The sequence below is a fragment of the Propithecus coquereli genome, unplaced genomic scaffold, assembly GCF_000956105.1.
Source record: "Propithecus coquereli isolate 6110/MARCELLA unplaced genomic scaffold, Pcoq_1.0 Scaffold25, whole genome shotgun sequence".
Classification (NCBI taxonomy): Eukaryota; Metazoa; Chordata; class Mammalia; order Primates; family Indriidae; genus Propithecus; species Propithecus coquereli.
This window is the reverse complement of record NW_012148063.1, coordinates 8,491,063-8,503,120: the sequence shown is the minus strand read 5'-3', so window position 1 is coordinate 8,503,120 and position 12,058 is coordinate 8,491,063. Positions and strand designations below refer to the sequence as shown.

The window sequence follows — 12,058 nt, the reverse complement described above, 5'->3', positions numbered from 1 at the left end:
ATTGGCTCTTCCTTATTCCGTGAACAAGAAATAAAGTCTGATGCCAAAACAAACTGTGTACAATGAGTTTTGGGGAGATTTCATACTTTTTCTTAGCATTTTTTCTTCTGAAAATGAATCTTTCACTTCTGCTCGATCTATAAAGTCTAAATAATCCAGAAAACAAGCATTCCACAGCTGCCGAGTAACTGTTCATGCGGGCTTGAGCTGAAGCTGGGCTAGGTAAGTCAAGTAGCAGAACACCACCTCTGGCTTTGGACCTTAACCAGGGTAGCTCAGCTTAGGCAAGGGCAGCAAGGGCCCGCACACCTGTGCCCTCAGCCCAGCCCGAGGGAAGCTTCGGCCTCGCCAGGCAGGTGTCCTGTCTCTAAAATGAGAGGCATGAGGGTAGGGAACCTGTAGCCGTGGGGCCACATGTGGCCTTCTAGATCCTCGAGTGTGGCCTTTTGACTGAATCCAAATTTTAAAGAACAAGTCTTTTTAATAAAGGGATTTGTTCTATGAAGTTTGGATTTGATCAAGGGGCCACTCTTGGGGATCTGGAGGGCTACATGTGGCCTTGAAGCCACAGGTTCCCCACAAAATGAACATTAAGAGTCCTACTACCCATAAGACTTGCATTAGCAAATGCTTACTTCCTTATCTAAGACCTAAATACTTTCACATTCAACAAACTCCAAAATTTTTGTGAGAAAACCAAGTTATACCTGTATTTTTATGTTCCTACATAAAGACTTTGGGATTTTAAATGAAATTAATCTTACTCAAATTTTCTTCCAAAATTTCCCCACTGAAAGATTAAAAAGGTTGCCAATTTCTATTAATTTGACATTTCTAAAGCAGCTGTCCTCTAACAAGCCTTATTCAGAAAGTTCTACAATTCAGCAGTATCGTCAAATAGCTTGCTCTAATGCAAAAAAGCTTCCACTGAAAACATCAAATCTGATGAGCTTTAAAACTTAGTATCTGCTTTTCTCCACAGGAGGCTTATTTCTTCTGAAATAATGCCGAATGAAATCCATTGATGAAATGCTTTTGATAGACTGCCTAGTATATTCTTAATAGCTTTCCCTGCTGCTTTATAAACATGTGGCATCCATATGATCCATGAGACTAATACTTCTACTGAAGTCTGCAAAACACAACAAATGAATGTACTTGTAAGTCAAAAACAAATCTTCATTTTGCCTGTTAGTGAATAAACATTTGTAATAAATATTGTAAAGGCAAATGGCACTCCGTCACACAAGCATGAGGTCTGCAGGGATCTCAGAATGCACCTACCACACCTACTGCCAATGGTATAATGTTCCTTTTAAAATATGGCCATTGAAAATACACCTCTTAAAAGGGGTAAAGCATTTTAACATGACATACATGTTAACAACTCAGTTATAGATTTTAAATAGTTCTATAAATATAAAAGACCATCATAATCCAAGCTGTGTGTCTGTTTTGTTATTGAAGTTATTTCTAACCTACAAATTCTGTTACCCAGGATGAACTAAATAACTAAAGAAAACTAGCTGGACCAGCTTGCTATAGTCAGCTCAGATAGTTCAGATGCCAAAAATAAAATTTATTTAAAATCTGGCAACATATTTTCTTTACATGACATATGGAATCTCATCAATTTCAACTTTAGTAACAATTCAAAGTAAGGAGCCTTAAAATTATAATGTACTAGTTAATAATTTGGGCTCTAAGTTTTTATTTTAAAATAAAAACATGCAATGTGTTCATTATAAAAAATTTTAGGAAAAATTAGTATGTATTCTTTAATTTTTTTTCTATGCCCATACATTTTTTTTAAAATGGGATATCGAGTATTAGTTAAGATTTTAAGAAGCCCAACTTAAAGTATGAGGTTATTAAGTATGAAATGTCTGATTTCCTTAAGTACCAAGTTTGACAGTTGATATCTGTGACATTTCACTTTGACACGTCTGGCTTTATTTTTATTGTGAAGGCACATCCCCAGGCTTTTAAATGCACAGTTTGACGTGTGATTATCTTTCAAATTTTTTTTAGAGCAATCTTTGTGAAACCATGGATAAGTCAAAACTTCGTATTATTTTTGAACGTGAGTTCCATCGTGGAACCAGTGCTGCACGGGCAGCTCGAAATACCAGTAAGTGTTTGGGAAGGACGTGGCTAATGAATACACAGTACATCAATTGTTTGAGAAGTTCCATTCTGGTGATTTTAATCTTGAAAATGAGCCATATGGGCGACCTAAGACCAAGATGGATAATGACGAGCTAGAAGCTGTAGCAGAAGTGAATCCAGCTCAACCTACGTTTGAATTAGCGGCAAGGTTTGACGTTACTATTCCAACAATATTGGGGCATTTGAAACAAATCAGCAAAGTAAAGAAGCTGGATAGATGGGTTCCACATGAATTAAACGAGCATCAGAAATAGTCTGAAGCATGCCTTTCTTTGCTGTCACGACATAAAGCGAATCGTTTCTATACTGTATTGTTACATGTGATGAAAAAAGGATTCTTTTGGACAATCACAAGCATTTTGCACAAAGGTTGGATAAAGATGAAGTGCTGAAACACAGTCCAAAACTGAATATTCATCAAAAAAAGCGAATGGTGTCTGTCTGGTGGGCCAGCGCTGGTATTATCCACTAACAGCTTCATGAAACCTGGTCAATCTATTACACTGGATGTCTACTACAATCAATTGGACAAAATGAAGAGGATGCTTGCGATTAGGCAGCTGAGACTGGTCAATAGAGACAGGCCAATCCTCTTGCAAGACAACGCTTGACCACATGTCGCCCAAACAACTCTGCTCAAACTACCAAGGCTGGACTTGGAAACTCTCTGTCATCCACTGTCTTCACCAGACCTTGCACCAACTAACACTTCTTCCAGCCTTTGGACCACTTCTTGCAAGGAAAAATACTCAATTCTCAACAAGCCGTGGAAACGCCTTTCGCGATTTCATCGCCACTTGCTCTCCAGGCTTCTTCACTGCTGGTATAAACAAGTTACTGTCAAGATGGCAAAACTGTGTAGATAGTTTAATACAGCGGTCCCCAACCTTTTTGGCACTGGGGACCATTTTCATGGAAGACAATTTTTCTATGGACTGTGGGGGGGAGGGTGGGGGATGGTTTTGGGATGATTCAAGAGCATCATATTTATTGTGCACTTTATTTCTATTATTATTATATTGTAACATATAATGAAATAATTATATAACTCACCATAGGTTGGGGACCCGTGGTTTAGGCGCATATGTTAATTGCACTGCTTCTTGTTTGAGCTATAATAAATTAAACTTTTGATTCAAAATCAGACATTTCATATTTAATGACCTAATAATGTTTTAAGCACAAATTGAGAATCTATTAGTTCACATATCAAGAGGGAAAAAAAGGATGAATCTAGCATAAAGGGCAACTGGCCATAGACCTCTTTCAGCATCTCTGCTTTTCTCATCACTGTTTGAGACCAAGCTACTTCCCTGCGAGATTGACCACAGCTTCAGGGAGCTATCTCTAGGCTCATGACTTCACAGTATGTATTTCACTTATGAAAATAAGCATTTGTCTCACCCAGCTCCAATTTTAAAAATCCCAGGGAAGAACCCTAATGGCTGTTTTCTCTTTAAAGAAACTATTTCCAAATGTCCATCCCTACAGACAGGAGTCTGTGAGAAGAGCACAGCTCCAATTTGAACCACCCATGTAAGCTAGAGTTAAGAGAAGGATTCCCCCAAATGAAGGAGAGGGAAGAAACGGGGGTAGGACGGAGCTAGTGGAGAAATATGTATGAGCTGAGAGTCACCTCAAATTTTGGCCACCAACTTCTGCAAATACCGTTGTATAATCTGCTTTTTTCATTGAACACAGTGGTACGTATGTATATAACAGAAGTACTTAAGAAGCTTTTTGAAAGTAGATATTCAGGTCCTACCCAAAAGGACTTGTATCATGAACATTTTCCCGTCACTAAATAGTCTTTACAGTTTTTAACAGCTCTACAGAATTCTGATGTAGCTCTAAGTTTTTTAATTTTATGACTTATATCCAGAAAAACCACATGCCATCATGATCCTTTTTGAACATAATACTCAAGAAGAATTGTATGAAAGCACCAACCACTGACATCTTTGCCACACCTTTTTCAGAAACTATGCCAAAGGAGGTGGGAGAGATTATGGGAAGGGTGGACACAATAGGTGATCCTCTGATACTCACCATTAGTAAAAATCTGAGGGTTTTTTTTTTTTTAAACAAATGTCTTTAAGGGACAAGAATATAATATAACCCAAATTAAAGCAGCAAAAGCAAGGTTTGTCATAAATCTAATTAAAGACTGAAGATTAAAAACACACACACCATAACCCAACCAACTGAGGGAAGTTTGTGACAAGAGGAAAGAAGCAGCCTGTGTGAAGCCTAGAAAATAAAATCCTCAGAGTAAGACTTTGTTACACTGCCTTTCATACCAGAAACAAGGGTGCGCCTGACAGGGATGCAAGCCAACTTCGCCGGTCTGCTAACATCGGTCACTAAGATCACTCAACTCACTTCTCCTGCTAATGTCATGCTTACCAATCAATCTCTTAATTATACTTTGGCTTTCTACAGACAAGAGCATACACTGACTAACTAGGGGTACAAAGTTGAGTATCTGTGCCTGAGAAGCTGAAGCACCGTGAGTGCCTGGACCTTGATTATCCTGCCAAGGTAATGCCAGCTTATAAAGACGTGCAGAGTCATTAACCAATCTCCTGTTCTGACAGTGTTTCCATTTTCTCTTTAAAGAAACTATTTCCAATAGCCTTACTGACAGGCAACATTAAAGAGTCTTTAAACAATACATACCACCTGGTCAAATGAGAGGGTTGAGACAACAGAATGCTATGAGTAAAAAGATAATCATTGAGGAATGAGGAATTATTAAGTAACAGGAAGTTATTAACGAAAATGTATCCACTGAGCAGTAAGACCTTTATATCCCTATATTTCAGTAGAGCTCAGAACAAGATTTGCAGGACACCAAGAGAGCACATGTGAAGGAAGGAGAGCAACTTCTAACAACATGACAGACAACTGAAGGGAACCACAAAGTTTTCTTGAGAGTTGAGTTGTCCCCTTTCAAAACATGAAGTTTCTGTCATCACTGGAGCCCTTTCTTACTGCTGCTTGGTGACTCCTCCTCTCTGCCACCCCCACCAATGATATCTATTGTTATAGTGGTCTAAAGGTACGTCCATGACTGATGCTACACCAACAATCTGGAACTTCACAAAAGGCTGACTTCACCAGGGAGAACAGGTGACATGCAATCTCAAGACTGAAACAAGCAGGCTCAAAGTGGGTATTCATTCAAGTCGAGAGAGAGAGATCAAATCGCCTAGAGATGATATTCAAGTACCTTCCTAGTAGCGAAACCCATTTTTTCAAATGAATTTACAAGAACTATATTATATAAAGTAAATAATAAAGTATTGGTTTAAAAAAGTTACTGTTAAATTCATGTAACGTGTACTTACAAGGTCAGCAAGTGAGAACAATGAGGCTATGTTTAACATAAATATATTAATAATAGTTTAAATGAAAGGTTACAGCAGAGAAGAGCACTGTATCACCCTAAATATTCAATTTAGCCTCTTTTTCTAAGTGCCTAGATCCAAGAAATCACAAAGGTACATTGTTCCAAATTAGTTTTAATAGCTCTCCTGGTAATCTCAGGATTCTCCTAAAACTGACCCAGAAGCTTGAAAAAGAAATTATAAGTAATGTTTATTTCAAAGTTTAATCACTAACAATCACAACTGCTCTCCTTATCATGAATTCTTTTCAGAAATAAGGACAAGAGGCATTCACAACTAACAATAAGCAGTAAAACTATAATAGAGTACTATCACCTCTCAACCTGTTTTGTGTTCTTCAATCATTGCATAACTCTCACGTCAGGAGGAAAGCACACACCGAACAGATGTGCTGGGCTGGCTGGCATCTGCCACAGTGGTGCACTTGTGGTACAACTTTGGAAGCCGGCATGTACAGGCCTGAATTCCACAAAAGAACTGTGCATTAATACCTTTCTAATCAATGACACACAGACAACATGACAGGGATGGCAGAGAGAGCCATCTATTCTGGTCTGTGGCAAAACCAGTTAACCTGGTAGCACAAATTACCACATTATTGGTCTCCAATGTTTTAAAAGGTAGCACTCAGCACATTTTGAACATGTATATTGAGCTTCTTTAAAATGGTAAAAGTATTTTAAAAAATTCAATTAAACAACTGGATAACCCCTGCAACATCTTTTACCAAAGATCTACTGTAAGTTTGTCAGAGGTTAGCTCTGTGTATTAAAGACATGGTGACAAGGGCATAAAAAAGAGAAAATAACAGCTTTGTCAAATAATCTGCTTTATTCATTTGCTATTGTAAAATTAACTGTAATGTTGCTAAGAAAACTATTTCTAAGATCTTCTTGTTCCGTACACTGCTGTTCATTTAAAGCTCGATGAAGCCCATTATCCTGACCTATTTTTGTTATAACAAAGACAGAAACATGGCTGAAAAATCAAGGTTTCTTTTTATCACTGCAGAAGCAGTCGTTTTTACAGCGTATTTTCATTTCTCTGCCCTTTTTACTTTTAACTAAGAATGTTCACATCCATTGCTTCCCACAACATTGTTGCATAGAATTGTAACTTTTGATCTGACCATTTGGAGAATGGATTCTTCACGCCGGCTAAGGACATGGACTGTGCAGCCAGACCTTTGGTCATTACCAACTTGTGAAACCTTGGACATTTAACCTGTGTGCCTCAGTTTCCTTATCTGCAAAAGAGAGACAATGATGGGACCTATTTCATAGGGTTGTTGTAAGGATTAAATGAGTTAAGTAAGGGCAATGGCCTATTTTAAGCAATTAATAAGTGTTCACTATTTTTTTATTTTTTAGACAAACCAGCAGATGAGAAATATTCACTATTATTTTTAAAGAGAAACTTAAAGGAGTCAAAATTGCTCAACAACTGAATCCACAAGTTTATATAATAAACTTTCTGACAAAACTTCCAAAATATCAGATGTATTCAAAAGGAACAAAAGGAAGTCTCATTACACCCTGCACCATTACTTAGAGAAGTTGTTCCTTAAAAGTTCACAGAAGTATCTCAGAATTAAGGAAAGTGAAGCAACGACTTTGTACACAGCTTATAAAACAAATTTGTCTGGGCCAACTGGATGATGACAATCAAGAATGTGGTTCCTGTGTTCAGTTCTAAGTACAGCCATGGACTTACAATTTCTTTAAGCAAGAAAAAGAAAGAGGACACTTTACTGCCTTATTCTTAGAACTACAGAGCAAGATGGTTAAGATGCAAGAGCTGTAGAAGTATTTTCAGTGTAGGGGACAGGGGGCAGCAGTTTGCAAGTTTACTCTGGGATGCAAAGGACAAGGAGTAAGAGGACATTCGAACATAGAAACATAAACAGGCACATAAAAAGAGGAAAATTCTTAATTATAGTGAGTTTGTTCTCCCAATTAAAAAATAAAGACATAAAAGTAATTAATAGAGTCAGCATGAGAGAACGCAACAAATGCTTTGTGTACCAAAGTTCCATCTTAGGGCTTCCTGCGGTAGCAAAGTTTTAGACAAATCAATCCTTACTTTATGTGCACGTGCGAGCAACAATCTGCATAATGCTACCATTAAAGGGCAGTAAAAGGTCCTCAGGAAAAGAAAACAACCTGCCTGTCTGCATAGTCTATGTGCAGTTTCTCACTGGAGAGACAGCAGGCATTCTCCGGAGCAGGCAAAAGGAGGGAAGGAGAACGCGAGGATACCGCCAGTGTGCATTTGATTCTCGAGTGTCTCCTTTTCCCGAATGGGGGCGGAGAAGAGGGACCACTTTCGTTCAGTAATGCTGACAGGAATTTCAGCGCGGCCACTCTTCAGAAGCTCGTGGCGGGGGAGGGGGGAGGACCGCACTCTGCTCCCAGCCCCCGCCACGCTCAGGGTGAGCCGGTGAAGCCTGCAGTGAGGCCAGCAGGCTGTGCACTCGAGCGGACCCCTGCGACGCCGCAACCCCGGAGGAGTCGCTCGGCGGACTCGGTCGCGGTTCCCTGGGACCCAGAGATGCACCGCGCCCCTCCCGCCCCAGACCGCAGATCCTGGATGCTTCCCTCCCACCTGGCGGGAAGCAGAGGCCCTCAGACTCCGGCCGAGCTCCGGCCAGGACCCAACCCGCTTTCAGCGAGCAGCCTGCTGCGGCCGCCACACTCACCTCGCAGTGAGGCAGCAGTCGGGCTCGGGCTCTGGTTCCGGCGGCGGCGGCGGCGGCTCCTCCATGGCGGCGGCAGGGGTGACGGCGAAGGCGGGCGGGGGGGCCAGCTCGGCGGCGTCTTCTCTCATCCGTGCACGGAGCTCCGCATGGCCGCGGCGGGCCGTAAGCTGCAGCCTAGTACCGGGGACCGGGGCGCCAAAGTGCGAGAGTGACTCGGCTCCGCCTCCGCCTCTGCCTCTAGCCCGCCGCAGGAGCCGCGCGCGCCGCAGCCATCTTGGAAACGGCGACCGGCTGAGCGCCGGGCTACGGCGGGCGGCAAGGGACAAGCCTCCCAGGGCGGCGGCGGCGGGATCGGACGGGGCGGGGTCGAACGGGGGGCGGGGCGGAGGAGCGCCGGTCCTGGCGCCCGGGTCCCGGAGACCCCGCAGGTGTCAACGCGATTCCGCCCGGCTCCGGGCTCGCCCGCTCGCCTGGTTTCGCTCGCGGCCGTTACTGCGGAGCCCTGTGGTGCGGAACTTGACCGTGCAGCAGGTCGGGCGCGCTCGAGGCTGCCCGGTGGTCATCCGGGAGCGCGCGCGGACCCGCTGGCACCGCAGGAACACGCGGGAGGGGCAGCACGGTCTGGGCTCCGCAGTGGTCGGGAACTTGTGAAGTGCTTTGTAAGCGTGAGCCAGTAGATCACCGCCAGAGGTGCATGCCACCCGCGATCCCGTCTTTCAGAAATGGGGGTAGATGTCACCCAGACGCTCACAGCTCAGATCCCGCGAAAGCGCAGTCCTTCGGCATACTCACATTTTGAGACTTGAAATAAAGTCTCCGGAAACTGAGACCATTAAAGTAACCTTCCTATCAACCAGGCAGGAAAGAACACTACTTTCACCCCATATGACAAGGTTAGATATCGATCTTCCGGAAACTTGGACTACAGTGCTTCTACACTGAAGGAGGAGAAAAGGAAAGAAAAAACAAGTTCTTATTTCAGAATTACAGAAATGCTGTTGAAATTCCAATACATCATTTACTCTTGGAGCTCACTGGGGCTTCACAGTTTTAAGTTGCAAATATTTACAACATTTCCCATGGAGGGAAATCAAGAGTTAAATTGAAAAATAGCATCTTTTAAAATTAAGTACACGCAAATGTGCTGATTTTTAAAACGTGGTTGAGCTTTGATATGTAAAATGTACGTTTGAACAATTTTTGTAAGAAAACTGACCAAGACAGAAAAATTTAAATATGATTACAGGTAGGTCATATGTAAAGGCCAGTTGTGAAATTAGCTATATTCTGCTCAAAGTACTTACAGAAATTTTTCTGTAGTTAAAGAATTGGTTCATTCTATTTTCTTTGTTATGATGGTCTGCATTATGTATATAGCCTGAAAGTGATGAATTTCTGAAACTGACATTCATTTTATGTATTCAACAACAATCATTCAGCAAATACTTATTAAATGCATGTATGTGTCAGGAACTGTACTAGATGCTGGGGATATTGCAGTGAGCAAAAGAGACCAAGTCTTTCCCTTGTAGAGCTAACAGCCTTGTGAGAGAGAAAACAAGTATTCAAAAGCAATGAACTGATTTTCTTAATAAAAACTATATTTTTTTTAAATCACTGATTCATTTCTATTGTGTAAAGAAAGCTCAGCAAAAGTATTTCCCAGCTTTCTATAGTTCTAGTTCTCTACTTAATTTTCCTTCGCAATTTTCTGAGCCAGAACGTGTCTTAGAAATTTTAGAGATTTTAAATGTTAATGAAATAAATCCCTCTCCTCTAAACAGCCCCATACTATGTATTCTTTAGTGTTGGTATTTCAGCTGTGACTACTGACTTCAGCTGATTTGCTGTGCATCTAAATCACAAAACACTCAGCAAATACAAATCAGCATTAGGGAGACTTGTGGCTTGTTTTTTTTAATTTCCACTTAAGGGTACTATTTTAGCAGGAACCAAACAAATTTATACTTAACTAATCAAGTAAGGCATCATGTGCAGAATTGAAGTCAACTGGTACTGAATATTCAATTTAAGTGCAATCACTTTTTGCCCTCACCACCACACTGGGTCCAGGGAAGCTATTTCCCTGGCTGTACCCTCCCCACCTCCGCTGTGTCTCCAGGGCTCCCAACTAGGTCCTCACAGCACTCCCTCCCCCAGATTCCTTTCTACCTTCTCCCCTAGAGTGTATGCTCCCTTATGACAAATGCCACTATTGATTCTTCTGTCATCTGCCTAGCCACCAAGTATCTCTGGTGCCTGCATGGGGTCTGACACATAGTAGGAACTCAGTAAATGTTGTTGCATTCATGAATTAGTTTTTAAAAAACATTAATGAGCTACTATTATAGTTAGATCTTGTCTCCAAATTTTTACTATTGTTTAGCACATTGGCTAGTCTCATTGCGTTTAATCACATTCTTAAGAACAATAACAAAATCTTCAGAGAATTACTTCTCTGAATCCTCAAGACTCAATTTACATAGCTCTTATTGAATTTTTTTTACCTTAAAATGAGTTATAAAAGCTAAAAATGTACCAAAGATCCAGTTTAGCCTTGCTTACCACTAGTTTCAAGCCCTATTTTGACATACAAAAGCAGTTACGTATTCACAAAGTTCTTTCTGTTTTGCCAAAAAACTCAAAAACCTTGGACACATTTACTACCACTATTATTGTCTCAAACCATTGTATATACATCAGTGTAAAGCGCATCATTGTAACACCTTAGCATCTTATCCCGGCTAATGTATTAGCCAATTTTATGGGTTTTGTCACAAGATGATTCAAAAAGAATTTTTGTGCCAAATGATGTTATAAATAGGGTTATGTCCTTGCTATTTTTTTTAAAGCCAAACTTCTAAGGCTATAGTTTTTTTAATTTTTATTAGCTTGGAGCTGCATTTTACTTTACAGTAAGCTCCTCCCTTCCCTGTGGTATACATTAGCTCTCCCCCCCAGATTCCTGTGTGAGGACAGGACAAAGACCTCACGGGCTCTGGCCCTGGGCCTCCCGGTGACTCTTCTTCAGTCCCACCCAGCTCTGCAGAGTCAGAAAAATTGAGAGCACAAGCGTGGCAATCTGCTCGTGACCAGAGGGGGTTGATTCATTTTCACTCCAGCACACACAGGAAAAGGCAGACTCAGTGAAAGAGCCATAAAAAACTCACTCCTAGTGGGGAGAAGCTAAACTAACCATTACTACACACGATTTTTTCCCCATAACGATACAATGACATCTATTTCTACCTACTAGTAAAACACAAAGAAATATTGGATACATACAAAAGATAATTAGTTACCACACTTTTTAAATAGTCCTTGTAACATTATGTCTCATCCTTCTTGGCTGAGTAGTGGGAAGGTAGATAAAAGCTCCACTACTTTTTTTCTGAGAGGTGATTTGTGGATTTTTGTTATTTGCTACGAGGACAAAAATCACCCGTTATTGCAGACATTCTCCTCTGTACAGAGTCTAAATTGAGCCATGGGGGCTCCAAATCACTAAACAAAAGATGAAAAATTGCAAGTTTTTAAAAAATGGTCAGAATAGTGTGTCTTACCCACAGGAATGAAATTAATAAAGGCAAAGGAAGTGGCCTCCAACATACAAAACATGAAAATGCAGGGGTTGGAGAGCTGTGCTGGCAGTAAGCCGCAGTGAGGAGCACTCTACTTCACTTTCTTCTGGAAGCACTGGCAGAAAAAATCAGGACAGTGACATTTCTTCATTCCTGGTCCGACTTCTCAGTTCGCCTCTCCAGGATCCCGCCTGCAGGAG

General features: G+C 41.2%; 1 protein-coding gene across 1 annotated transcript in view; it reads right to left on the bottom strand.

Annotated features, from left to right (window-relative positions):
* The window catches only part of MAP3K4 (mitogen-activated protein kinase kinase kinase 4), a 141,328-nt gene extending 132,722 nt beyond the window's left edge, over window positions 1-8,606 (bottom strand). Inside the window, exon 1 of the mRNA XM_012646841.1 lies at window positions 8,278-8,606. Within this exon, the coding sequence (XP_012502295.1) occupies window positions 8,278-8,405 (128 nt within the window). The 5' untranslated portion in view covers window positions 8,406-8,606. The remainder of the gene's footprint in view (window positions 1-8,277) is intronic.
* Window positions 8,607-12,058: the final 3,452 nt, after the last annotated feature.